The 27179-nt window shown below is 38.5% G+C and overlaps 1 protein-coding gene across 2 annotated transcripts in view; it reads left to right on the forward strand.

Moving 5' to 3' along the window:
• MED13L (mediator complex subunit 13L) overlaps positions 1-27179 on the forward strand; it is a 299067-nt gene that overhangs the window by 261735 nt on the left and 10153 nt on the right. The window contains exons 15-27 of one of the 2 annotated variants that reach the window (XM_055322293.1): positions 878-1098; positions 1384-1589; positions 5636-6573; positions 10620-10799; positions 11418-11641; positions 13545-13737; positions 14400-14826; positions 15571-15790; positions 16991-17179; positions 21066-21289; positions 21483-21625; positions 24968-25126; positions 26447-26623. In XM_055322293.1, coding sequence (XP_055178268.1) covers positions 878-1098; positions 1384-1589; positions 5636-6573; positions 10620-10799; positions 11418-11641; positions 13545-13737; positions 14400-14826; positions 15571-15790; positions 16991-17179; positions 21066-21289; positions 21483-21625; positions 24968-25126; positions 26447-26623 — 3501 coding nt within the window. The remainder of the gene's footprint in view (positions 1-877; positions 1099-1383; positions 1590-5635; positions 6574-10619; positions 10800-11417; positions 11642-13544; positions 13738-14399; positions 14827-15570; positions 15791-16990; positions 17180-21065; positions 21290-21482; positions 21626-24967; positions 25127-26446; positions 26624-27179) is intronic. The other variant, XM_055322294.1, reaches the window with a different exon arrangement.

A 27179-nucleotide genomic window follows, 5' to 3' on the forward strand; every position in this document is an offset into this window, starting at 1 on the left:
CCCCAGTTGCTTTCATGGGCCCCAGTTGATGATGATGATGGCTAACTTCTGGTATATTAAAATGCTCTTTTAAAAAAGGATTGAGAGTCACTGCTTTAAGTCTTTCTTAAAAGATACTTTTTTTTTTTAATTGTTGATTTTCAGTAAATTCTCTTTTGGTTCTAGGTAGGAATATTAAACCTATGAAGTTTCATTTTAATGTCCATATGGGCAGCATTTAATGTCAGTGTGGAACCATTTCCCCAAAGAGCAGTGAATGTGGTGGATTTTTTCAGACTAGCCAAGTAATCCTACTACATCTAAACCACCATTGTAGCTGCAAACAATTTTTTTTTATTTTTTATTTTTTATTTTTTTAGTATAAATGCCTGATGGATTTTCTGTGAAAAATTTGCTATAGGACATTTTCATGTAATTCTGAAATATTTCATACATATTTGTAAGCAGAGATAGAACTTTCAGCAGTTATTCCATTTAATTTCTTCCAGCTTCTACTTATTTCATCTCCTTATACTCTTCAGGCAGTCATTTATTAGAAGAAATATGTAGGTTATATAAACTTTGTTCTCTTAATTAACGTGAAGTCAAATCATAAAGCATCAAGGGGATAGTGGTAAAGTTCTAGAAAAGGATAATTTTCTGCTGATGGCCACCTTCTTAGAGACTTCCATGATTAATACTGTTTGTAACTGATACAACCATTCAGTTAGCATTATTTCTGATGGCAGGTGGGGTGCCTGCCTACAAACTGGGATTTTTTAGAAGTCTTACCTGTTAAATATTGTCTCTCCTCTCCTCTCCTCTCCTCTCCTCTCCTCTCCTCTCCTCTCCTCTCCTCTCCTCTCCTCTCCTCTCCTCTCCTCTCTTCTCCTCTCAGCAGTTGCAGACTTGCAAAGGATGTTCCCCACTCCTCCTTCTTTAGAACAGCACCCTGCATTTTCTCCTGTGATGAATTATAAAGATGGAATCAGTTCAGAGACAGTGACAGCATTAGGCATGATGGAGAGCCCTATGGTCAGTATGGTATCAACACAGCTCACTGAATTCAAAATGGAAGTAGAAGATGGATTAGGAAGTCCCAAGCCAGAGGAAGTAAAGGTAATTGCCAACATATTAATTTTATCAAGGCAGGGTGATTTTCAAGCAGATTCATATACATCTTCTTCAAAATAGTATATCTATATGCTGTTTATACATAAATTTTTAAGAGGTACATTGCTTGGTATATTATTATAATGTCTAGATTAATTTAAAATTTTGTCATTAACATTTTCTGCTGATTAGATGAGAGAAATACTCAATTCCACTCATTTTTGTTACTGTTGTTATATGTCTTTAGTTGTTCACCAGCATTATCACTGGACTCTCCTTGTTTTCTCACAGGACTTTTCTTATGTGCACAAAGTTCCAACCTTTCAACCTTTGGTGGGATCCTCCATGTTTGCTCCACTGAAGATGTTGCCGAGCCAATGCCTGCTACCTCTGAAGATACCTGATGCCTGTCTGTTTCGGCCTTCATGGGCAATCCCTCCTAAAATTGAACAACTGCCCATGCCACCTGCAGCCATTTTCAATAGAGATGGCTACAAGTAGGTGCAGGGACCATGTCACGTTTCTTGCCCTATTGAGTGTGGTTTTGATCTTAGCTAAGTATTTAAAATGATAACATCAGCATGTCATTTGAAACTTTCCTTTCTTGGACATTCGTGTTTTTGTGCACATTATTTTGTGTTGAAAATGTGCATATTTTCTAACTAAATTTCATGTATATGGATAAATTAAGGCTATTTGTATAGAGAACCATGGTGTTCATGCTAGTTTAGTATCATATCAGTGTCTGCTACAGAATCAAGCAGTAGATTGGAGTTGATAATGTTATTTGGATAGTGGTGGTATTTGATTTATATAGATTGTGGTTCCAAATACGCTTACTTAAGACACTTTAAAATGAAGTGTTAACATAGAGACTTTCTCTCATGCTGACCCCACATCATATAAGAAAGCAGTAACAAGGGTGGTATGATACAGAAGAAGGAAGAAGAGGTGTTTATTGTAACGTGGGCACATTTAACTATGTCAAAGAAGGGTAGTCTGTCAACAGTGTAGACTCGGTTTTCCCTATGATGAATCATTTCTTAATTAAACAATTTAAATGCTTTAAAATATAAGGCCATAAGCTCAAATTTCTGTCAGGACCAGGTAAACAATATGTGGATGACATGGATTGGATAAAGCAAAAGACTTGGCACCACTGCTGGTCAGTGTCATCCTGAGGGACAGTAGGAAAGAGCAGGGTCTCTGATGGAACTGTTAAGATTATGCTTCACTTAAAGGGACTGTTTGCTATGCAGTTATAGTGCATTGTTCAGGCAAGAATGTGGGCGACTAGAGGTCTGCGTTTTTATGTAAATCTCCTTTTTAAAAAAAATTTTGGTAGTTAATTCAGAGTCACATTTTAGGAGCCAATAAGACAAATTCCTGATCCAGTCTGTGGGCTACAGTTGTGACATCACATAAAACCATCTTGATGAAACCAACTTTAATGTCATAAACAGGCTTTATGCTTACTTATGTAAAGTCAATGTCAGAATGAAAAAGTGTGACAGCATGTAGGATAAAAGAACCCAGACTTGGGAAGGTACAGCCGTAATGTCACAGGACTCCAATCCTGCCTTTTTTGTTTACACCTGTATATGGCCTTAAAAGACTAGCTTACCTGAGTCTCTCCCTTCTTTAAAATGGTATGATCTGGCTCTGCTTCCCATACAAGATTTTTGAAAGGTTCTAATGGTTGTGGAAGTATTGTGGCAATAACAATTCGCCAGCAGGATGAAAGAATGTGCTCAAAAGTACCCTGGTGATGATCCCCTGGCTCCTTTTCTGCTGCCGTGCTCCAGTATTTAAGTAGGGACTAATATAGCACAGCAGAGCTGATAAGCCCAGAAGAGTTGCCACACCATTCTCAAACAATGCAGCAACTCCAGGAACCCATTTGACAGTTTAGTTTCTTACACAAGCTCCTCAAAAAAGTGATGTGAGACTCTTTGCTGGATGATAATATAAATAATAAATAACTTAGATCATTGTTTAGATCTATTAAATCTATCACTTGCTATCCCAAAGATCTTTGGTATTCTAAACTGGTTCTGTTAAGAACTTTCTTTGATGAAAGAAATGTTTTGTATTTGCATCTTCCAGTATGGCATCCCCTGCCCTGATGTTGTAGCTGTGCACCTCTTGAGATGGGGCTAGTTGAGACCAAGACTGAATTTTTAGTTTTATTTAAGTTGATTTAAATTTAGCACATAGGGCTGGTGATAACCTTATTGGACAGCACAGTTCTAGACTATGTGAATTCCTTCTGCTGGGGTCTCTATCACCCTGGCCACCCCTTTGTCACACTCAGCACCCCAGCACTCACTTGCTCGACACCTGACATACTTGCTGTGAGCTAACTTTTCTTCCTCTTTTTTACTGTTGAATGCCTAGCATCTAGCATGAGGTTGGTATTCAGTTCATTTTTATTGAATGGGAAAAATCAGGTTGGTATACAAACTTAAACCATTCTTACTACCTAGGGAACAATTTAATTATTTAGGTTTTCAGTTTAGTAGTTGTAGTTTCCTTTTCTGATCTGAACTGTATAATAATTTTAGGGTTTTGTCAAATAGGAAAATCTGAAAGGAGTCCAATTAGAGTAAAGATCATTATTACACACTTATTATTTTGGTCTCTGAGATAGCAGTGATTGCTAATCAAGTTTTCTGGGTCATTTTTTATCTGTACTCAAAGATACCACTGTGCCTCAGTTTTTCTTTTTAGTGCTTGATTTGGATTTTTAAGCTGGTAGTTTAGGCATAGGTAATTAAACATCACAAGAATATTATTTGAAGAGCCATTACTTTATGACATTCTTCTTTCAAATTATAAGTGAATAAATATGCAGTTTATTGGAAGAACATTAGTTTAAGCACAGTATTAAGAGATTTCAAGAAAACATTAAGTATTAGATGAAATCAGTATTCTTTTGATACCTTCTAATTGGAAAGAATGGTCCATTGCTGTTTTACATGTACATTTAAGAATGTCTATCAAAAATTTTTTTTTACAATAATAGAATAGCAGGACATTATAGACCCTGTTTTGTTTTTGTGTGTGTGTGTGGCTAGTCCAAAAAGAAGTCATTACTTTTGAAAAATAGATAACACAATGTGATCAGTCTCTGGGGAACTAAAAATAATTGTGCTATAGGTAATGCATAGCATATTGAAAATTAAAAATGAATTAAAATTGTCTACTGCCCCACAGAAATCTGTTAGAGAAGTTTGGAAGCTATGATACAATATGTGTACTGTGCAGTTTATATAATTAATATTGAGGTCTCCTAGCTACATATGTGATATTGGTATTAATTACAGTGTAGTAGTAGCTAGTGGGTTTCCTATAATTGAATTCCTTCATGGCCACTCAGTCTATAAAAATGCAAGCCTAGACAGGACTGTGTTTTGAAAATTAGAAAAATTGCAAATGTTCCTATGTGTTTGATTGTAACTGCTTTAGAGTCATAAATGGATTATAGCCTCAGAGGACAAGTACAGTGGTAGACTTTTAATTTTAAAAAATGACAAAAATGTAATTGCAAATTAGATGGAAATTTTACCCTATGGTCTTCTAGCTAACTTAGCATCTGAACTCATGTGTTAATGTTCCACTTAAGTTTTCAAAACTCATTGACCAAACCCAGCACCATGTTTTCTTTTTGTTTGTTTGTTTTTTTTAGCACCATGTTTTTTTTTTTTAGCTATTTCCTTCAGATTTATTCTTTCCACATGTGAAACGAAATAATTAAAACACCTCATCAGCTTTTAGAGCTTGAGTTGTTCTTTTTTTTTTCTTTGTCTTTATTTTTTTTTAATAAATTAATTTTTATTGGTGTTCAATAAAAATATAAAATATTTATATTTATATAAATATAAAATATAAAATATTTATATTTTATAAAAGTATAAAATAATAAAAATATTCTGTATGTGTTCAACATACAGAATAACACCAGTGCTCATCCCGTCAAGTGTCCCCCTCAGTGCCCGTCACCCATTCACCCCCACCCCCCGCCCTCCTCCCCTTCCACCATCCCTAGTTCGTTTCCCAGAGTTAGGAATCTTTATGTTCTGTGTCCCTTTCTGATATTTCCCACACATTTCTTCTCCCTTCCCTTATATTCCCTTTCACTATTATTCATATTCCCCAAATGAATGAGAACATACACTGTCTTTCTCCGATTGACTTACTTCACTCAGCATAATACCCTCCAGTTCCATCCACGTTGAAGCAAATGAGCACCATGTTTTCTTATAAAAACAGTAAAGTTCCCTTGAAAGATTAACGTGAAGATTGCTTAGATGTGGAATAAGTAGAAGGAAAATGCTGTAGTGTGTTATTCTTCATGCCATGTTTCTTGCTTTCCCATGTACTTTACTGACTCCTTTGAATCCTTTTTTTTTTTAAAGAAAAAATTGAATATACCTAGTGATAGCATGCATAAATGGTAAATGTGCAGGCCAGGTGGGGTAATAGAGTGTGTATTCCAGCATCTGTGACACACACCTGTTCTCATTTGGTATTTCTGTTGCAGTAATGTGCCTAGTGTCGGGAGCCTAGCAGATCCAGACTATCTGAATACACCACAGATGAACACACCAGTGACGTTGAACAGCGCTGCCCCAGCCAGCAACAGTGGAGCAGGAGTTTTGCCATCTCCAGCAACCCCTCGCTTCTCCGTCCCCACACCACGAACCCCCAGGACCCCAAGAACTCCCAGAGGTGGGGGCACTGCCAGTGGTCAAGGGTCAGTTAAATATGATAGCACCGATCAGGGGTCACCAGCCTCTACCCCCTCTACCACACGGCCCCTTAACTCTGTGGAGCCTGCCACCATGCAGCCAATTCCTGAAGCCCACAGTCTCTATGTCACCCTGATTCTCTCAGATTCTGTGATGAATATCTTTAAAGACAGAAATTTTGACAGCTGTTGCATCTGTGCCTGCAACATGAACATCAAAGGGGCGGATGTTGGGCTTTACATCCCTGACTCTTCCAATGAGGATCAATATCGCTGTACCTGTGGGTTTAGTGCGATTATGAATCGTAAACTTGGCTATAATTCGGGACTCTTCCTGGAAGATGAGTTGGATATTTTTGGGAAGAATTCTGATATTGGTCAGGCTGCGGAGAGGCGCTTAATGATGTGTCAGACTACCTTCCTTCCTCAGATGGAAGGAGCCAGAAAATCCCAGGAGCCACCTATAAGCCTTCTCCTCCTCCTCCAGAATCAACATACACAACCTTTTGCTTCACTGAGTTTCCTGGACTATATTTCCTCTAACAGTCGTCAGACTCTTCCCTGTGTAAGCTGGAGTTATGACCGGGTACAAGCAGATAATAATGATTACTGGACGGAATGCTTTAATGCCTTGGAGCAGGGCCGACAGTATGTAGATAATCCCACGGGTGGAAAAGTAGATGAAGCTCTGGTGAGAAGTGCCACTGTACACTCTTGGCCTCATAGTAACGGTAGGTTTCCCAGAATACATATTTACTTTAAAAATTATCTTGGCATGATGGCAAATGATAAACTTTCTTTAGTTTGTTATATGACAGAAGTTTATTTCTTAAAAAAAAAAAAGAAAGATCTCTGTTGAGAATCTTCCTGAATTTAAGAATTGGAGCAAATGTTTTATATTGAAACATCTTTGAGGCAAGTAATTATTTTGTGAAGACTTCTATTAATTCCTATAGACAGTTAGTGCGGGGAAACCTACAACTGCTAAGTGTCAGCATCGTCGGGGGTACACAGATGAATAGTTTGCACATGTTGCGTGTTTAAATTCACCCATTCTTCTAGATGAGTTGTCCGTGATACTTCCTCCATGAAACCTTCTACCGATTTACCGAGCATTTTCTCCTTCCTGTTTTTCCAGTATTTTGCATCTCTTATAACAATGATCACAGTTTACTTTGTGTTATGGTTCCTGAGGCACGTCACTGACTCTTCTATTATTAAAAGTTCCAGTTGACAAATACCTGTGATGTTGAGCTCTAAGCATGCCATACAAGTTGCTTTTCCCTTCCCTTCTTCATTTACTATCTATACTGCGATGCATCCTGGGTGATAAAATGACTGAAAGAGACAAGGTACCTCTCTGAGGGACTTCCTAATCTGTCCTGGAAAATGGACATCAGATTAAGCAAATAATAACACAGATTAGCATATTAGAAACCCATCATAAGCAATTAGAAAAAAAAAACAAAACATGGAGTGGGAGGGCCTTCCTAGACTGGGGGTCAGGGAAGACCTCCTTGAAGAAGTAGTAACATTAGAGATCTCAGTGCCAGTACAGATTAACTGGCTAAAGAGGCTAGAGAGCAAGGAATTGTATCCCAGACAGAAGGAACAGCAAGAGTGGTATAGAGTTGTATAGAGCTTGGGGCTTTCAAAGAACCGAATGACTCTGTCTCTCTCAAATAAATAAATCTCTCTCTCTCTCTTTTTTTAAAGGGGGTTGGAACCTGGGTGGCTCAGTTGATTAAGCATCTGACTCTTGATTTCGGCTCAGGTCGTGATCACAGGGTTGTGAGATTGAGCCCCAAGTCAGGCTCTGTGCTTGGTTTGGAATTTGCTCCAGATTCTCTGTCTTTCCCCCTCTCTGTTGGCCCCTCCCCCCCAAATAAATACATACATCTTCAAAGAACTGAAGGAAACTTGGAGCTGGCTAGATCTCCAAGAGCAATTTGAGACCTGTTGGGGCTGGGGTCTTTATCCCAAGAACCCTAATAAGTCATTGGTGGGTTTATGAAGAGGCATTGACATCTGATTTGTGTAAAGAAACCAGCTCTGACTACAGTGCGGACTGTGGATTTGGGAATAGCAGAATGGTGGAAAGACAAGGTTAGTGCAACTGCTCAAATGAGAAATAATAGCTGGTTTCTTATCTTAGCAAAGGGGATGGAAAAAAAGTAGAAACATAAGGTATGTTGAGGAAGTGGTAGGACTGCAGGGCTGGGTAGTGGGTTGGATTTCAGGGGTCAGAGAGAGATGTTAAAGAAGACACCCAGGTTTGTGATGTGTATACCTGGAGAGGTACTGATCGTTCGAAGATAGGTGTACTGGAGGAAGGCTAGGTCTGGGGAGAATCGCTCCTAAGTTGAGTTTTGGAAATTATAAAGATCTCTTCTTGAGATATCCAGGTAGAGATGTCAAGTAAACACTTGGGAGTTTATGGGCCTGCAGCTCAGGGGAAAGGGAGTAGTTGGCTTATAGATAGTAAAGTCAGGCACAGAGGAGGAGGAAAGCTAGGATGACAAGATGGCTTGGGACAGAGCTTTGCTGAATTCTGCTGTGTAACCAAGTTTTAAGAAAAAGAGTGGTCAGGAAGCATTAAAGCACAGCTGAGCTTTTAAGAAGAGGATTAAGTATGTCTTTTGACCACGGTGAGGAGCTACTTCTGTAGACTACTTCACTAGAGGGATGGGAATAGGTTGGGCTGGAATGGTTGGTTACATGAATGAAACATGGAGCTTGCTCTGAACAGCTCTCAGCCTTGTAGGGGAGAAGGCTATATAAGCTTCTTAAATAACAGTTGGAAATCTAGAATGAGGAAGTATGCTTAGAGGACAGAGATCATTGGAGTGAGGGATGATAGGCATTTTTTTGAGTAGCCAGGCCCAGAGACTTCTCAGAGGTGGAGACTTGTAAGAAAGTATTCAAGGGGGGATCCCTGGGTGGTGCAGCGGTTTAGCGCCTGCCTTTGGCCCAGGGCGCGATCCTGGAGACCCGGGATCGAATCCCACGTCGGGCTCCCAGTGCATGGAGTCTGCTTCTCCCTCTGCCTATGTCTCTGCCTCTCTCTCTCTCTCTCTGTGACTATCATAAATAAATTTTAAAAAAAAAAGTATTCAAGGATTACACTCATTTCTGTAACTGCTGAGTTTTGAGCACTGTGCCTTGTACTTAGCAGGCCTCTAATTAATGTCTGCTGGATGCATTTATGAATTACAGAAAGTACAGTCTTTCCCCTCTAAAGAAATGTGGGTGATTATCTTGGGCGGTTCCTTTTACTAGATAGTAGCCTTCAGACAGAAAAGCAGTGAGTAGGTGGATCAGTACTGTCATCTTTGGATATGAAAAATAGCAGATTTTATCGCAGGGGAGGTGTGGGTTCCAAAGTCAGAAGCTTAACAGTATCAGACAGATAATGTAAATGAGTAAATGATGCTGGAGCAGATTTGCAAACAGCAGTGCACTCACTACATCTTTCCGTGCACACGTTCCATTCTGTGTGCACAGGAATAGCCACAAGGGATGATGTCTGCTTTTATTTTTCTCTAACCTGTGATTCTCTTTGTCATTTTCCAACTGTTGATAGAGAGCCATGGGTACAAGAAGTACCTTTTTCTTTACTATAGGAAAAAAAAGAAGCCCAGGTTTGAAGGTACAGGTGATCATCCCTGCTTCCTTCTCAGGTAGGCAGCAGAGCTGAGTGAGGAGGGCCTCTGAAGGGGGCAGTTGCTCCTTGGCTTCAGCGCTGCTGCTTATGCAAGAATGGGGCCTGCTGCTTGCCAGGTCTCCCAGTTTGTCAAGAGATGCTGGAAATTTACATTAGCAACTGGTGTTTGATTTAGGGATCACCTAGAGGTGTCTTAAGCATCCTGTGTTTCTTTAGTTGGTAGATAAATCTTAGATTTCCATCCATGCCCCTTTCCTAATCAGCTAGAGAAGGAAAGGTCTTTAGGTACACAGCTGTGCAGGTTCACAGCTGATCACCTCAAACTTAATTAGCTCTTTCTTCAGATCTCTTTGAGAATTCAGTGAGCATTACAGACCTGTCTCCCTGGGAAAGAATATGCACATGTTCGTGTGTGCACAATTTTGCAGACTTTGAGAGCTTTTTTCAAAGGTTCTATGTTAAGAGCCCCTCCTCTTAATAGGAAGGATGTTTCTTCTGAAACCTTGAATCCCACCTTCCTGTGTGGACAGCTGGCTTTCAGTCCTGCTGTTGCTTTTGCCATGTTTTCTTGTGCTTCTGTCTGCCTGGAAGGTTATATTTCTCTCTGTGCACTTTGTATTTTGTGAAGATATTTTGTATTACGAGCTTTTTTAACAGTTGTGAAGAGCTTCTATTTAAGTTTTTCCTCCTAGTTATTATTCATTCAAAACAGTGATATTTGTAAATAAAATAATAAATAATTAAGAAACTTTTACAGCTCTCTTTTCCTATGAACAACCTTGGAAACAGGTTTGTATGATTTTAAAGAGTCAGGCTTATCTATCTTTTTACTTCTAATCTCCTATAGTTAACCTCCTATATATAGAGGAACCCATTTCTCCTTTTATTATTTCCACTAATAAATTATAAATTACTTTATAATAATAAGATAAGAAAATATCTTTTCTCTCCCCTGCTAGGTCAAGCATTTTAGAATCTACTAAAAATAAAATCTACCACCAGTAATGTCTTTGTCACGGACTATAACTGAGGTCCAGAATGATGGCAGAGAGAAGAAGAGCGTGCCGGTCCCCCTTTATGATCTCCATTCCTTTCATTTTCTTTCTTTTCCAGTGCTAGACATCAGCATGCTCTCCTCCCAAGATGTGGTCCGCATGCTGCTGTCCCTGCAGCCCTTTCTCCAAGACGCCATCCAAAAGAAGCGCACGGGCAGGACCTGGGAGAATATCCAGCATGTGCAGGGGCCGCTAACATGGCAGCAGTTCCACAAAATGGCGGGACGGGGCACCTATGGTAGAATCTCTTCCCTGTTTTAAATTTCTTCGTGATTTTTTTTTGTTCCATAAAACCCAGCTTTAGTTACTGTCAAGTCCTTGCTTCACTGATAAAATAGAATCTTTTTCTTCATGGCTATTAAGGTTTATAATCTCTTTTCTTTCCTAAAGTCAGTTTGGAATTAAGTTTTCTAAGCATCCTTGGCAGAATCAAGGTCAATGAGGAAAATAATCCTTAAAGAGATTATTTGTTAGATTTTCCTCATTTTCCCGATCCTCATTGCATTTCATCTGGATGAACATCTGAACTAGTTCTGTCAGCTTCTTCATAGTCAGGATTATAGTGCTTATTTTAAAGGAAATGGTGTAGTACTGCCTGGAAAACTAACTTTAACTTGTTCTAGTCTGCCTTCTGATCTTATTGGACCTTTATTAGAGCATTCTGACTCATTGAAATAAAGTTCTTCATCATGGGCCACATAATTAGAGGGTTTGAAGAATACTTTTGAGAGTGATTCTGTTAACCTACAAGGAAATTTCTGATGCCAGAATTAAAACTAATGCAGCAAGAACTTCAAGGTCTCCAGCTTGTGCAAAACAGACTCACAAGCCCTTCCTAATGGCCTTGTTCTTACAGGTTCAGAAGAATCTCCTGAGCCGTTGCCCATTCCCACTCTGCTGGTAGGCTATGACAAGGACTTCCTCACCATCTCTCCATTCTCTTTGCCATTTTGGGAGAGGCTGTTGTTGGACCCATACGGGGGCCATCGTGATGTTGCCTATATTGTGGTGTGTCCAGAAAATGAGGCCTTGCTCGAAGGAGCCAAAACTTTCTTCAGGGACTTGAGTGCTGTATATGAGGTGAGAACGACATGAAAACCACTTTCGTGATGAGTCCTCAGGTGGTTTCTAGCTATGACCAAATTTTAAAGAACAAGTATCTTCAAGGTAGATCTCAAAAGAAAATTTGCAAATAGCTGGAGGATGAAGGAGAGGATTAAATTGGCAAGTTTTCCTGGAAGTAAAATTGCTTTATCATCTTGACTTAACATTTTGTTAGATTTAGAAGACTGCTCTACCTGCCTTACCACACATCTTACAATTGAGCTATTTTTTCCCTCATTTTTGTGCTCAAGTTTAAAAGTATTGCTTACCAGGGAGTCTTCTGGCTGCTCAGAAGATGACCTTTACAAAAAGGAGGCACGTCTCTCTGGGGTGGGGCTGGGTTTGTGGAGGAGAGGAGGGAGGGTGGGGGAAGGATCCTGAAAACAGTATAAAAGTGTTTAGCTTGAAGATTTCTGAATCAGAAGATAAGTTTAATGAATCATGTCTCTGTTGTATATTTAACACTACATCCTAGTACTAAAATTTTGAGACGCATTAATAATGTAATAACCATAATTTAAAAGCCAGTAGATAATTTTACATGTTTAGTGCATAAATTACTGTTACTTTTGAAAAATTAGAATCATGAGTATCTTTGAAGGGTGCCGTATTTTTTCTGCCAAAGTATATGTACATTAAATATTTGTATCTTATACTTCTAATATCTTTACTTTTGGCAAGATTAAATGAAATTAGTATTTATGAAGAACTATAACAGGCATATTATAAACATTACAAGAGTGTTAAATAAGATGCAAGTTGAATTTCAAAAATATTTTGTAACAGAACATTTGCTATCTAGAAATGGATGGGCCTCCACGAAATAATAAACTTACATGTTGCTACAAAGAAATTAGGAGATGGTAATGTATGAGGTAATGGCATCAGTTAAGCCCCTAAAGGAACCCTTAGATACAGTAATTCTGTACAATGCCTGGCCCATGGATGTGTAATGCTGTTAAATCATAAGGACCATAACACAGAAAACTTGTCTAAGCAATTCTTTTTAAGGCTTGGTTCTTCTCTTGGATGAAACTTTCAACATGAGTTACGAAACATAAAAGGATTGCTGGATCTTTTTAGATCCTAATGACTTTAGTAGGATTGCTCATTTGGTGGTAGTGCATACCTGGTTAAGAAGAGTGTGTGCTAGAGAACTTTGTAGGGGGTTGGTAAGCCTTCAGTTGTCAACTCTAATAAGGGGTAACGTGGGCTCTTCTATTGGTAAATAGATAGTTAAGTAGCTTAACTTTTTACAGGTGTATTACATTAATTCTTTGCCATAAGTACCCATTTAATGTTCTGGAGATTAATAACAATCTCATTGTGCTTAAAACAACTATTTACTTTTTTAAAGTGATCAGCATATCTACTGCTTTAGTGGCCTCTGCTATTGGTGATCTCCAAATGTCTCTAACAGTGTAACAGATGGCCCATAAAATGTTAATGTTATCTTATGGGAAAACATTATGAGTAGGGATTACTTAAGAGGTTTTAGTGGACATATGTCACAGTCAGCCTTAGTAGGCAGGAATCTGGTTAATTCTTTTTTTTTTTTTTTTTTTTTTTGGTTAATTCTTTATTTGACCATTAGCAATCAGGTAATGTTCAACAATCTTCCCTTGTGTGGGAGGAATTGGCTCGGGTGAAGAAACATTTGTTTTTCTTTAGATGGTTTAGTCCAGGTTTTGGAGAGACACATAGCAGTTTCAGCATACATTATAATTACCAGAAAGGACCAGTGTATAATGTTGGTTTGGTTGCTTGTGTTAACACTAAAAGAAAAAGCAAAGCACTTCCATGTGTATGATAAAGAATTTCCCCCACTAACAACAGGAGTGGTTCCTGTTGTAAATAACAATCTTGTTTGTGGTATCAGATGTGTAGGCTTGGGCAGCACAAGCCCATCTGCAAAGTGCTACGAGATGGGATCATGCGTGTGGGAAAGACCGTGGCACAGAAGCTGACTGATGAGCTTGTGAGTGAGTGGTTTAACCAGCCATGGAGCAGTGAGGAGAATGACAATCATTCCAGACTCAAACTTTATGCGCAAGTTTGCCGCCATCACCTAGGTAAGTGGGAATTTATTTGGCAAAGTAGAATCTGAGAAGTAAAATAGCAAATTGCCCCCCTTTGGGAAACAGCATTATGCTGCTTTTTTTTTCAGGTAATGTTAGTGTTCCATTACTGTATTTATTTAGGTCTGATTTCTGGGTTCTAGGTCATTAAATGCTAATTTTTATGTGCACACATATTTTTTAAAAGCAACTTAAAGTTGCCTAAAGAAGTCGTATCTAATTTACTCCACATTTTGAAAATCTAGCAGCAGGACTTGGTATTAACTGCTTAAGTTTAACCAGCGTTCCCAAGAGAATCTTAGAAGCTTTTAAAGCTCAGTACACATAGGAGCAGGTATACTGTGATGGCTGTAGAATATATGGCCTCTCAGTTTTCAGTGAAGGCATATAGAATCAGTCTGAAAGGAAAATGTTACAAAGGATTAATTTTCTCTCTTTTTTCCAAATAAACCTCTTCACCAGAATTTGTAATAAGTAGCTCCACTTTTATCTCCATGTTTGCAGAATATATAAGCATATATTCAAGTGCAGAGATAGCATTTTGGGTTCATAATCAGAGTACTGCAGCCTAAAAGCATAATCTTTAAAAAAGTGACCGTCATGAATTTATGATTCAGTCTGACACTGATGTCATCTCTCTGCATGTACTCTTTCAGCACCTTATCTAGCCACTCTGCAGCTCGATAGCAGCCTGTTGATACCACCTAAGTACCAGTCCCCACCAGCAGCAGCACCGGGACAAGCTACACCTGGGAATGCTGGGCCTCTAGCTTCAAATTCAGGATCGACAGTGTCCTCAGCTGGCAGTGCATTCAACCCCACCTCCAGCAGCAGTTCTGGGAACCCTGCAGCAAGTAGCTCCGCGTCTGGTTCCTCTGTGCCACCCGTTTCATCGTCTGCTCCCGCTCCAGTTATTAACCAGATCAGCACTACCTCTTCCTCAGGATTCAGTGCTAGTGTTGTGGGGCAGAACCCCGGCACTGGGGCCAGTTCTGCAGATAGAACGCAAGGGAACCTAGGCTGTGTTGGAGACCCTGAGCCTGGGCAGAGCTCCTCCCAATCCTCGCAGGATGGACAAGAAAGGTACTGTGTGTGCCCATGGAGGCGGGTGGCTTCAGCTTGGACCCCTTGCCTACCTTCTGCACCCTTACCCCTCCATAGCCTCCCGAATCTCTTAATCTAGTGAAGGGCTCCATTTCTCTTCTTCCAAAAGGAAATAACAACTTAGTCACTAGCTTTAGTGTTACGAAATGTGAAGACTTCTTATGAACTTACTAAACTTATTAACTTCATAGTAAGCTATTACTGTTAATCCTGCTATTATTATGGGAACATAATATATGGATAATAGCAATAGTAAGCTGTTATCACTAACATTAATAGTATTATAAAACATCTTTTTGGACTATAGCCCCAGGAAAAGAGGGAGTGGAAAAAGATCTCCCATTTAAAGGAGTGTGTTACCATTTCTTTTTTTTTTTTTAAGATTTTATTTATTCATGAGAGACACCCGGGGGGTGGGTAGAGACACAGGCAGAGAGAGAAGCAGACTCCATGTAGGGAGCCTTACGTGGGACTCGATCCTGGGTCTCCAGGATCAGGCCCTGGGCTGAAGGCGGTGCTAAATCACTGAGCCACCTGGGCTGCCCTGTATTACCATTTCCCACCTGTCCTGGTACTAAATGGCTTGGTTTGCCTTCATTTTGGTAATACACATATTAATGTCACATTTAATCTGTAATCATTGTCCAGGGGTGTGTTCTGGAACTGGTTATTTTGCATGACTTAAGTTTATTTTGTGCATCTCATAAGTGGCTCTTTCTGCAGTGTCACGGAACGAGAGAGAATAGGAATTCCCACTGAGCCTGACTCCGCAGACAGCCAGGCCTATCCCCCAGCTGTTGTCATTTACATGGTGGACCCCTTCACTTACACTGCAGACGAAGATTCCACTTCTGGAAACTTTTGGCTGTTGAGTTTGATGCGCTGCTACACAGAAATGCTGGATAATTTACCTGAGCATATGAGAAATTCTTTCATTCTCCAGGTAACTATTTGCAAATTTATCTTTAGCTTTTGTTGTTTTTTTGGTGAAATAACAAGTCATGATTTTTTTTAATTGGAATTACATGAAAACTATAAAGGGAAAGATACTCATAATTATTCCTTTAACTTAAGTCACCATTGCATAGCATTTCGGTGTATTTCTAGCCTTTTTTGTATATGTTTACAGAGTTGAGATGCTACTTTTAGTATAATTTTTAGTCCTTTATACTTAACATTTTTCATGAATACTTTTGCAGGTTGTTAAAAATTCTCACAAGCATCATTTGTAATGACCACATGTTCTCCACATTTAATTATTGTGCCGTTAGATATTTAATTTGTTTCTAAATTTTTTCACATTTCGGGTCATTTCTTAAAGTGGATTCTTAGATACACTGATAAATAATGCCAGATTCTTTTCCAGAAAAGTTAGCCTATTTACATTCCCTTCAGCAGTCAATGAGCATGCCTCTTTCACTATTGCCTTGCCAGCTTTTATAGTGTAATAATTTTACCAGATTTTGATAACAGGTGAAAAATGATACCTTGGGTGTTTGGATTTTGATTTACTGTCACTTTCGCTAATGCCATCTTAACAGAATTAAAATACTGAAATTAAAGTTACTGGAATAGGTTGTTGATTGCTTTTCATTGTGAAGTTTGTGTCTCACATCCTTAGACAGTAATTCCAAAGTTACCATGCACACTATGTGTATATATGATAAAAAGGAGAACAATATTAAAAAGCAAGTTTTAAAATTTTGGAGCCTGGCAACAATAAATTGCCAAATTACCCCTGAAAAGGGAGCAGGGTAGTTTCTAAGTGACTGTAACTTGGACTAACAAGATGACACCCTGTTCTTCAGGTGTTGGTGTATCTTTGTAATAGAGGATTTTATGTCATCTAAGGAATTAAGATTGAGTCAAATTATATTTGGCATCTTACATATTTTACTTTATTTTATTTTATCTTATTTTAATTTTTAAATAATCTCTACACCCCATGTGGGGCCAGAACTCACAACCCCGAGTTCAAGAGTTGCGTGCTCCACCGACTGAGCCAGCTAGGCACCCCTTATATATTTTAAAACTAAAGCTCCTTGCCCTCATTCAGCAAAGACTTCATGCCATTTCGTTTTCTAGCTTTCTTGTTAGCACATTAGATCTCAGTTTCTAGTTTTGTTTGTGTTTGTATGTGTAGATTGTGCCTTGCCAGTACATGCTGCAGACAATGAAGGACGAACAAGTTTTCTACATTCAATACTTGAAGTCCATGGCATTTTCGGTGTACTGCCAATGCCGGCGACCTCTGCCCACACAGATCCACATTAAGTCCCTCACGGGATTTGGGCCTGCCGCCAGCATCGAGATGACCCTCAAGAACCCAGAGGTAGGTAGTAGCACAGCAGAAATTTCTAACAGTGCTTGTATACTGGGGATACAAGCCAGGAGAGTTGGGCTGCTGGGTTGGTCTTTCGTCTTTATTAAGAGTAGTAGATTTCTCTGATCTTTAATTTAAAATAGAGGAGATACTTATCTAAACTTGTAAAATTTTTTGAGAAAAGAAGCAAGCAAACTCTTGGCGTTTTTTTTTTTTATGTAAGTCCTAAGGCAACAGTATACTCATCACTTACTTACTGATCGACTTTCCTATGTTTATTTTGTTCTTTATTTTTGGAAGCTAACCATGTATTAAATTCACTAACCTTCTTCCTTCTCCAGATCTTTTCTCTCTGGTACAGCAATTGCGTATGTCTTTTCTGATGCACATTTTTACAGGGGCTTGCTCTCTCTTCCCTTGTCTCAGTGCTTCTGATCTATAAATGAATGCTTTTTCTCTCCCATCTTCTTAAACCTACTTCCACAGATATGTACCTCTAGGGGAATTTTAAAACACCAAACAAAAGTTGTACACTTCTTTTGTTTTACTGATCACTTTATCCTGAAGATAGATGAACAGGGCACTTTTTAGAATTTTCAAAGCCTTCAACAATCAGTTCCCACAACTTTTATTGCATAAAAGATCACCCATTAATAAAAGCCAGCAAATTACCTCTTCACCATAAAAGAACTTAAAAATATCAAAAACTGCTCATTTTAGTTGGTAATGTAAGTTTTTCTGGAAAACTCCATGAAATGCTTCTCTTTTGAATAAATAACTTAAAAGTGGGAAAAAATGAGGCATGTAGTTAATACTGCATTTGTTGTCGTCACTTGATCCAGAAGAAGCTGCTTAGCCCACAACCCACATTCATTCTGTGATTATGTACAATTTCTGTCTTTGGCAGTTTAGGTTGGTTTATTCTTTGGAGTTTTAATTTTTTTTTCCACTTTTGTAAACAGTTCATATATTTTTTTGTTAGCTTTTTCTAGAATTAAAATAAATTTATTTCTTGTTTATTGTTTCTTCTTTTGTCTCCAGAAATTGAGTTATTACCTTTCTTTATAAACTTAGAATCTTTTAGTTCTTTACCTCTTGTGGTTATTCTGCAGTTCGGATACAAGCAATTCTTATGCTTTGGTAAGAAATTATCACAATTTCAAATGATAACTGATAGTGTTCTGCATTTTCATGGAGGGGAGTGAAGGCTGACTATCTAAGTAATAAGACGTCCTAAGCCATTACCTAAAAGTTTTAAAGGTTATAACATACTGGCCGAACACTGTCAGTAGTTCATGAGATAAATGGATGAATTCTAGATGAAAATAAGGGGCAAAAATAGGCCTTTTTTTTTCCGTTTTGCTTTGAAACAGGAAGAAATAAATCATTTAACTTTATTAAAAACAAAATCAAATATTACAAGTAATTCCCTAAGGTTTATAAAATTTTACATGTATTATGGTAATAGTTAATTGCTAAATGTTGCTGCTCCCTCAGTCTGCAGCTAGAACATGGATGGCACTTTCATTCAGTAAATGCAGCCCGAGTGGTCTGCTGTGCACTAGGCACTATGTTAGATGCTGAGGATGCAGTGGTGGTGAGCATGATAGCCAGGCCTCTGCATCCAGGAATTCCAGATCTCTGCTGTGGCACAGTCTCATGCAAGCACATTTTACATGAGAAGGAATATATTTTAGTATTTGCCATGCAAGTATTAGGAGAAATCCTATTGGTGCCCCTTTTGTTTTTCATAGAATATCTGGTACCTCAAAAGCAGTTTTTTACCTCATGATTTATCACAGGCTATGTGTTGCATCCAAGATACTTGACATTTACCCTTTTATTTTTGCTAAACTTTTCAGGTAGTCTCTCTGGACTGTTTTGTTTAAAAAGCTTTGCTGAGACAGAATTCGCATGTTATAATATCTACCCTCTTAAAAATTGCAGAATTTGATGGTTTTTAGTTTGTTCACAGAGTTGTGCAACTATCACTGCTGTCTCATTTTAGAACATTCTGTCAACGTGGAAAGAAACACCATACCTATTAGCAACCACTCGTGCCCCTCCCCTCTCCCACCCTTGACAGCCACTAGGCTACCTTCTGTCTCTTAGTGGGGTGCGGTTACCTATTTTGGACACTTCATATAAGTGGATCATACAATATGCAATCTCTTATGTTTGGCTTCTTTCATTTAGCATGTTTTCAAGGTCCATTCATACCAGAGCATGTATAGGATTTTATTTATTTTTATGGTTAAATGATATTCCATTGTATGGATATATACCACATTTTGTTGACTCATTCTTTAGTGGATGGACATTTGAGTTTTTCCACTTTTTAGCTATGAATAATACTGCTGTGAACATTTGTACACAAATGTTTGTATTTAAAATGTTTTCTAAAAAAAAATAAAAAATAAATAAAATGTTTTCTGTTCTCTTGGTAAATATATACGAGTAGACTTTCCAGGTGTAGGGAGAATGAATGGATCGATGATAAGGTTAGCCTTGAGTCTTTGAGCACGTTATTGAGTATTTTTAGGCCTGTGTTTTGTGTCCCTAAAATGAAGGAATTGGATTAGACTCTTTCTCAAGTCTTTATTTTAGCTCTAAAATTCTGTAATTCCATTATTACTATTTTTTATGCCATATATCAGTATGTATGCATGTATAAATGTATGTGTGTTCATTGAGGGGTTGGGAGCTTTGGCTGTGGGTTCAATCCAGCTACAGCCTATGTTAGTATGACCTGGGTAGGAATAATTGCTACATTTTGCTTGTAAGAAGAGAGACCCATAAAGCCTAAAATATTTACTCTCTCTCCTTTATGGAAGTTTGCTGACCCCTGCTGTAGGTATTAAATACTGAAATGTGTATAATAGCTGTAAACAATGATGACAACCAAAGTTTGTCACAGTTTAAAATATTTGTCTTACCGGAACAGCTAATGCTTTGATTTCTAAAATCACACACACACTAACGTATAATAAACATACTGAAAAGTAGCCAATCATAAGTATACTGCTTGGTGAATTTTCACTGAACACATTATGTAAGAAGCACAAGAAAGAAAACCTAAGAAGCATCGAGAAACTTCTTTCATGTTCCTTCTAGTCATTCTAACAGTAATCACCGTTCTGATTTAACAGCAACATACCTTGCCTGTTTTTGACTTTCATGTAAATTGAGTCATATAATTGGTATTTTCTATGTCTGGCTTCTTTCGTCCACTGTCATGATTCATCTGTTCTGTTGCATGTAGTGGTAGTTTTTCATGTCTTTGCTGTTTAATATTCTGATTGTATAATAAGAACACAGTTTATCTTCCATTTTACTGTTGGTGGGCATTTAGTTATTTTTTATTTGGAGCTGTTATAGTTAAAACTCTTGTGAACATTCTTACACCTGTCCTTCAGTAAACATATGTTCTTTGAATTGGATCAGAGGGTATGTGTGTGTGTGTTTGGCTTTAGCAGAGATTGTCACTTTTCCAAAGGGATTACATCACCAGCAGCGTCTGAAAGTTCTCATTGCTCCACATTCTTACTGATACTTAGTGTTTTCTTTTTTATTTGACATTCTGGTAATATGTAGTGGTATTTCATTGTGGTATTAATTTCTGCTTTCTTGATGACTAATGAAGTGGTGCCAGTTTACTTTCTAAAATAGTAATTTATTTTAATAAGGAAACACTAGCTTGATTGGGGTTCCCTAGCTGATGTCATTAAACAATCTTTTTGTTTCTGTTTTATCATTAGTATTTATGTATGTAATACCTCTGGGGGGCAGATTGTTGTCATTACTCCCTATTGGTTTCAAGTGCTATTCTGGGTTTTGTTGTAAACATTGAGTTGGGTGGCTTTGTGTTGATAACGGACTTTTATTGTGATTTCAGCGACCCAGCCCAATCCAGCTTTATTCCCCTCCTTTTATATTGGCCCCAATCAAAGATAAGCAGACGGAGCTGGGAGAGACATTTGGGGAGGCGAGCCAGAAATACAACGTCCTCTTTGTGGGCTACTGTCTGTCTCATGACCAGCGCTGGCTTTTGGCTTCCTGCACTGACCTCCATGGGGAATTATTAGAAACTTGTATTGTAAATATCGCTTTACCAAACAGGTGAGGAGCCTCAGTGTTTATGCTGCATATAAATTGATACTATGCCTTTCCTCAGATAGGAGTCATTCTGATTTTCCTTCTAAATGCAGTAGGTGCCCCGGTGGTGGGTTCTTTGGAATTTTCTGGGTTTTATCTTACTAAGTGATAACTTTGACTCATTTGGGGCCCTTTTCCCTACTTCTTTCCTTTTTAGATCACGGAGGAGTAAAGTATCTGCACGTAAAATTGGACTACAGAAGTTATGGGAGTGGTGCATAGGAATTGTCCAGATGACATCTCTACCGTGGAGAGTTGTAATCGGCCGACTTGGGCGCCTAGGCCACGGGGAGCTTAAAGGTGAGGGATTCCTGAAGCAGTCAGTACAGGAAACAAAGGAAAAGTGTTGAGCTAATGTCCCTACATGAGCCAATGGAGGAAATTGCAAAGTTGGTAGTAAGAATAAAGCAGATTTATATCTTCTAATTCTTTTATTTTTTTAATTATTTTTTTAAGATTTTATTTATTCATGAGAGACACAGAGAGAGGGAGAAGCAGGCTCCATGCAGGGAGCCCAATGTGGGACTCGATTCTGGAACTCCAGGATCATGCCCTGGGCTGAAGGCAGGCACCAAGCCTCTGAGCCACCCAGGCGTCCCTCTTCTGATTCTTTTAAATGTAGTTTTATATGCTGTTTTTAAACATTTCATCATCAACAAAGCCATTTACCAAAGAAAATCTTAAATACTGAACCCCAATTATAAGACAGAAAAAAGAATGTTCTATTAATCTAAAATTGATACTAAATTAGAACTTCCAAGGCTTATTTATGTACTGAGTCAGTGAGATCAAGTCAGCTTTAACATGAAAATTCCAGTGAGAGATTATGGACAATAGAAGAAGTCGTATATAAGAATAGACTTCAGTTTCTTTTATTTATTTTTGGTGATTGATGGTGATAGAGTTTGTATTTATTTTCTGTTGGCACAAGAGCAAGATAATCCTGATTTGCAAGGACAAGTAGTTGCAAGTTGGAATGGTCCTTATTCACATTGCAACTCTCTGATGGTCTTCAGTCTGAAGGCTTAAGAGAGCAGACTTTTTAAGTTGAATTCCCAAATATACCTACCAACTGCTAATATTTCCCATCATAAATATAACAGCTACAAAGCACTAAAGTAGCTAACAACATAACTGACCACTGGCTTTGAGCCAAGCTCATTTGCTGTCTTAGTGTAGCTACTTTACATGAGCAGTATGAATATTTCTAGATAATTTTTTAAGGCTTATTAATTAATGACACCTTTATAAAAAGCTTAATATGTACATTTGGATGGGAGAGGTTTCTTTTTTTTTCCCCTCCCTAAGGTCTACACAAAAACAAAGCATATGCCACAAATAAGCATGGTGGTTTTTTGTTGTTGTTGTTGTTGTTGTTTTAAGATTTTATTTATTTTTTCATGAGAGGCACAGAGAGAGACAGAGAAACAGGCAGAGGGAGAAGCAGGCTGCCCGCAGGAAGCCCGATGTGGGACTGGATCCCGGGTGTGCGGATCATGCCCTGAGCCAGCCAGACATCCCAGCATGGTGGTTTTGTGCGTGCAAATATGTTAGAGCAGGTCAACAGCCTTTCTATGTAAAGGGCCAGGTAATATTTTCAGCTCTGCAGACCAGTGTGTCCCTATTGCAGCCTCTCAATTCTGCCATTGTAAAGTCAAAGCAGCCACAGACAACACCTAAGTTGTGTGTTTGGCTGTGTTCCAATAAAACTTTATTTACAAAAGCAAGTGGTGGGCAGGATTTGGCCTGCAGACCATAGTTTGCAGAACCCTTGCATTAGAGTGCATATATTGTTTCTTTGCATGAAATTTATATCAGGTATTTGTGGAGTCTCTGAAATAAAACCCGATATGGATATAACTTGCATTGTAGCAAGTGCTCAAGTAAGTTAACTATTAGGGTTTAATAGTTGTTTATACATACATTACATTACATAAGTATTAAGTGTTTTCTTAGGGATCTATTATGTGCAAATTTTTTTTGACTAATTATACTGTAGGCTAATAGAAAATATTACCCTTTTCATTTTTTAAAGAATATCATACTTATAATGAATCTTGTATAAGTAGCCTGGAGGTCTGATGCATTGGGGGATTCATCATTTCATTTCTGTCAGAATTCCTGTCCTCTCTGTTGGTATGCCTTGTAGTCAGTCTTCCTCTTAAAGGGTTTAAGCTACTCTTAACCCCTGGGAAAAGTTGAAATATAATAGAAAAGAAGAAGAGGGGATAAAAATGTAGTCTACTAGTCTAGTCACTTGGTGTTTTGGACAATTATTAAGGCCACTGCCTTCCCTTGAATGATTTTTTTTTTTAAGCAGGAGCACCCCCTTCTTATCTCTTAAGGGAAAGCAATGCGAGTGGGACTGACCCATCAAAAGGTTGAGAGAAAACGTACTTTCAAGGGATAAGACACCCAGAGGAGCCTAGTGTGCAGGAAATCAGTTTGACAATCTACATTTCATTCCTGTGGGAATCTGAGGTCTGTGCTGCATTGCATTGCTGTGGGACAGTATCATACATGAGCCTACAGATTTCAGAGTCAGCTTTGTAAAGTTTTGTTTTTTATCACCAGAATATTTGTGGTAAAATACAGATACCACCTTTCCTTTCTTAATTTGGTTTTATTTTTTTTTATTTTTATTTTTTTTTTCTTCTTTGGTTTTAAATCCAGAACTCATGCCTGTTTGATTTTTCTATGGCTTTACAAAATACATTCTTCATGTCTTGGCCACTTTTACTTCAGCCACTTCAGTTTGGGTATTTTTAGGAATATGAAATATGAAAAAAATTGTTCCTTTTACAAATTCATTAAGGGGAGAACAGTGTGTTTGAAAAACTTAGTGAAAGTAGAAACCTGTAGCGGGGGAATGGTCTTTCATCAGTGGGACAGGACATGGATAGCAGTGTGCTACTGCAGGAGTATGGCATGCTTCATGTCTGTTGGGTTGGGAGTCAAAAGAGAAGACAAAGTACTTTTCCATTCCCAGAGTAACATAACCCTCTACAGTTCTCTGAGTAGACATAGTGCCTTTGTGTGGAGGCAGTAAACAAATAATAGAAAATTTGTGCCAGCGTTTTAATCTGGACAATTAGTGCTACATCATTTGGAGCACTTCACTCACACTCATTGTTTATCAGCTCTCTTGAGCCTTCTAAGAAGAATTCCCCTTGTTTCTGCATGGCTTGCCTTTCATGGAAACAGCCAGCCTACAGCAGTAAACAAAACTGAGGTTTGCCTCCAACTGTGCATTCTTCTAAAGAAAAGTGCTGATGTGGGGGCAGGGTGGGGGGAGTGAAAGAACCATACCTGGAGAAAAAGGAGAAGAAAGAACAGACTGGCCTCATCATCAAAAAGCATATGAAGTGCCTAAATCTATGTGGATCTGTGCTGGACTCTCCCAGCTCATTTCAGACATTATTTTAGTCTACAGAATAGTAGGCTTTTGTTTCTTTGTTAATGAAGTGTAAGAGAGGTCAAGTAACATTTTCTTTGTAGCAAGGAGTAGAACCTGTGTAAAGCCTTATTCCCTTTAGGTCCAATCCAGGAAATTCAATTACCGAGCAAATCTGGTAAAACGCTTAAACCTCCTATCAATATGAATTTCTAAAGACTGTGTATGACTCTGATACCTGATTTCAGATTGGAGTATCCTCCTTGGAGAATGTTCACTACAGACAATCAGCAAACGGCTCAAGGATGTGTGCCGGATGTGTGGAATCTCTGCTGCAGACTCTCCTTCAATCCTTAGTGCCTGCCTGGTTGCCATGGAGCCCCAGGGGTCCTTTGTAGTGATGCCAGGTAAGTCTCTTTTTGTCAGTTTCATTAATTAGGTATCACATCAGTTCAGCTCATTCAAACTTAAAGTCTATAGACAAATGTAGAATAGACCTTCATTATCTTTGTGAGAGAAGATTGTACTTGGGGACAAAAATGGAAAACCATTGGTCTCTTCCAAGGGGAGAGGTTTGTGATTTTATTGTCTTGATGACCATAACTTGGAAGAGAGCCTAAGTTCTGGGTATGACTGGCCAGTTCCCATGGCCTGACCCTGATTGTTGTTAGTGTATGAGAATCACCCTCCAGAAACCACGAAAGTGGACACCACCATTGTGATACATATTTGAATATCCTTTTGAAGATAGATATTTGACACAAGCTCTAAGCAGCCTTGAGAGAATATTTTAAGTCTTTCTGATGTGGTTGAGGATGAATGGTGAGACAAATAGAAGTAAAGTAGTTAGCATAGTATCTGGCCCAGAGGAAGCACTCAGTAAATGGGAGTGCCAGATAGATAGCCAAATGATTGTGGCCACAGAATTTTTAAAAAATTAACAACTAAGCCATTTTATAATTTATAACTAAGGAATTTTCTACCTTTTTAAGTTTGCTTTTATCCTCCAGATATGTCTCTGATCAAGTGGGAGGTTCTATCCACTTCCTCCCTATAAAAATTAGTAGTGTTGTGTGAGAATGAGCTTATTCATCATCAGTCCTATGAGAGGCATATGTCCTATGTTTGTTGGCCTTATTAGACCCTAGGTTAATTGTTGCCTGTACCACTTTGGCAAATTTCATAAGTTCCCTGTTCTCGGTCTCATGATATGGGCATAATAGTTGTACCTCAAGGTAGGTATGATGACTGAATGAGATGATGTCAGTGAATACAGAGTTTAGCACAGAATCTGACATGTAGTAAGCATTCAATAAATGTTATAATAATTATTAGTTGAATGGTACCATTTCTACAGAATTGTATCATTTAGGAGAACAGTCCTTTATAAATTGTAAGCAAGCACAGGTAGAAAGTGGGAGACTTATTTTTAGAACTGCTTCTTATAAAAATAATTAAAGCATATTGGTGGGCTCAGCCCAATTTTATCTTAACCTTTCCTGTGTGACATGAGACTTGGGTTATCACAGCTATGTGCTCTGAGTCTGTTTCTTTGAAGATATGTCAACACTTAGATGGAACTTTAAATGTGTATCCATCTTAGCAGTTGTATCAGACTCCTGTCTCTCCAGCTCAGGTCCTCCTGAAACTTCATTTCTGGAGTTGTTTACTGATGCACAGAAGGAACTGATACAGTTCTTTCTTTCTCTTTCTTCTTTCATTTAAAGATGCTGTCACAATGGGCTCTGTTTTTGGCCGAAGTACCGCACTGAACATGCAGTCATCTCAACTGAATACCCCACAAGACGCTTCCTGTACGCACATCTTGGTGTTCCCAACATCATCAACCATCCAGGTGGCTCCAGCCAACTATCCCAATGAAGATGGGTTTAGCCCCAACAATGGTGAGTGTGGAGGGTTGGGTAGGGATAGAGCTCAGATTCTCCAGCAAGATGCAGAGCTAAAGTATGGACTCATGGGCTGCTGCATGTGTTTTAATAATCAACATATAAAATACAAAGAGGCCTGGGTGGCTCAGTGGTTGAGCATCTGCCTTTGGCTCAAACCATGATCCTGGGGTCCTGGGATCAAGTCCTGAGTCAGACTCCCTCTACCTACGTCTCTGCCTCTCTCTGTGTCTCTCATGGATAAATAAATAAAATCTTTTAAAAAAAAATAATAAAATACGAGTAGGGGATTGAAGATTGGTTAGAGAATCTGTTTGTTTTTGAAGATTCACATACCCAGTTACCAAGACCAAATAAATATTTTCCTCTCTTGAATAATTAATTTTCTACTGTTTTTCCTTAAAGGCAAAAAAAAAAAAAAAACCAAACACCTGCTTGGTAGTGTCCTCCACATGGGTGCCACTCTTCAAGTAAATAGTTGCTGATCTGATTTGAGACATATGAAGACTCCTAGGCAATATGAAGGCACTTCTGTCTTTAGCTAATCATTGGG

The sequence above is a fragment of the Nyctereutes procyonoides genome, unplaced genomic scaffold (genome assembly GCF_905146905.1).
Source record: "Nyctereutes procyonoides isolate TBG_1078 unplaced genomic scaffold, NYPRO_anot_genome, whole genome shotgun sequence".
NCBI classification, from domain to species: domain Eukaryota; kingdom Metazoa; phylum Chordata; class Mammalia; order Carnivora; family Canidae; genus Nyctereutes; species Nyctereutes procyonoides.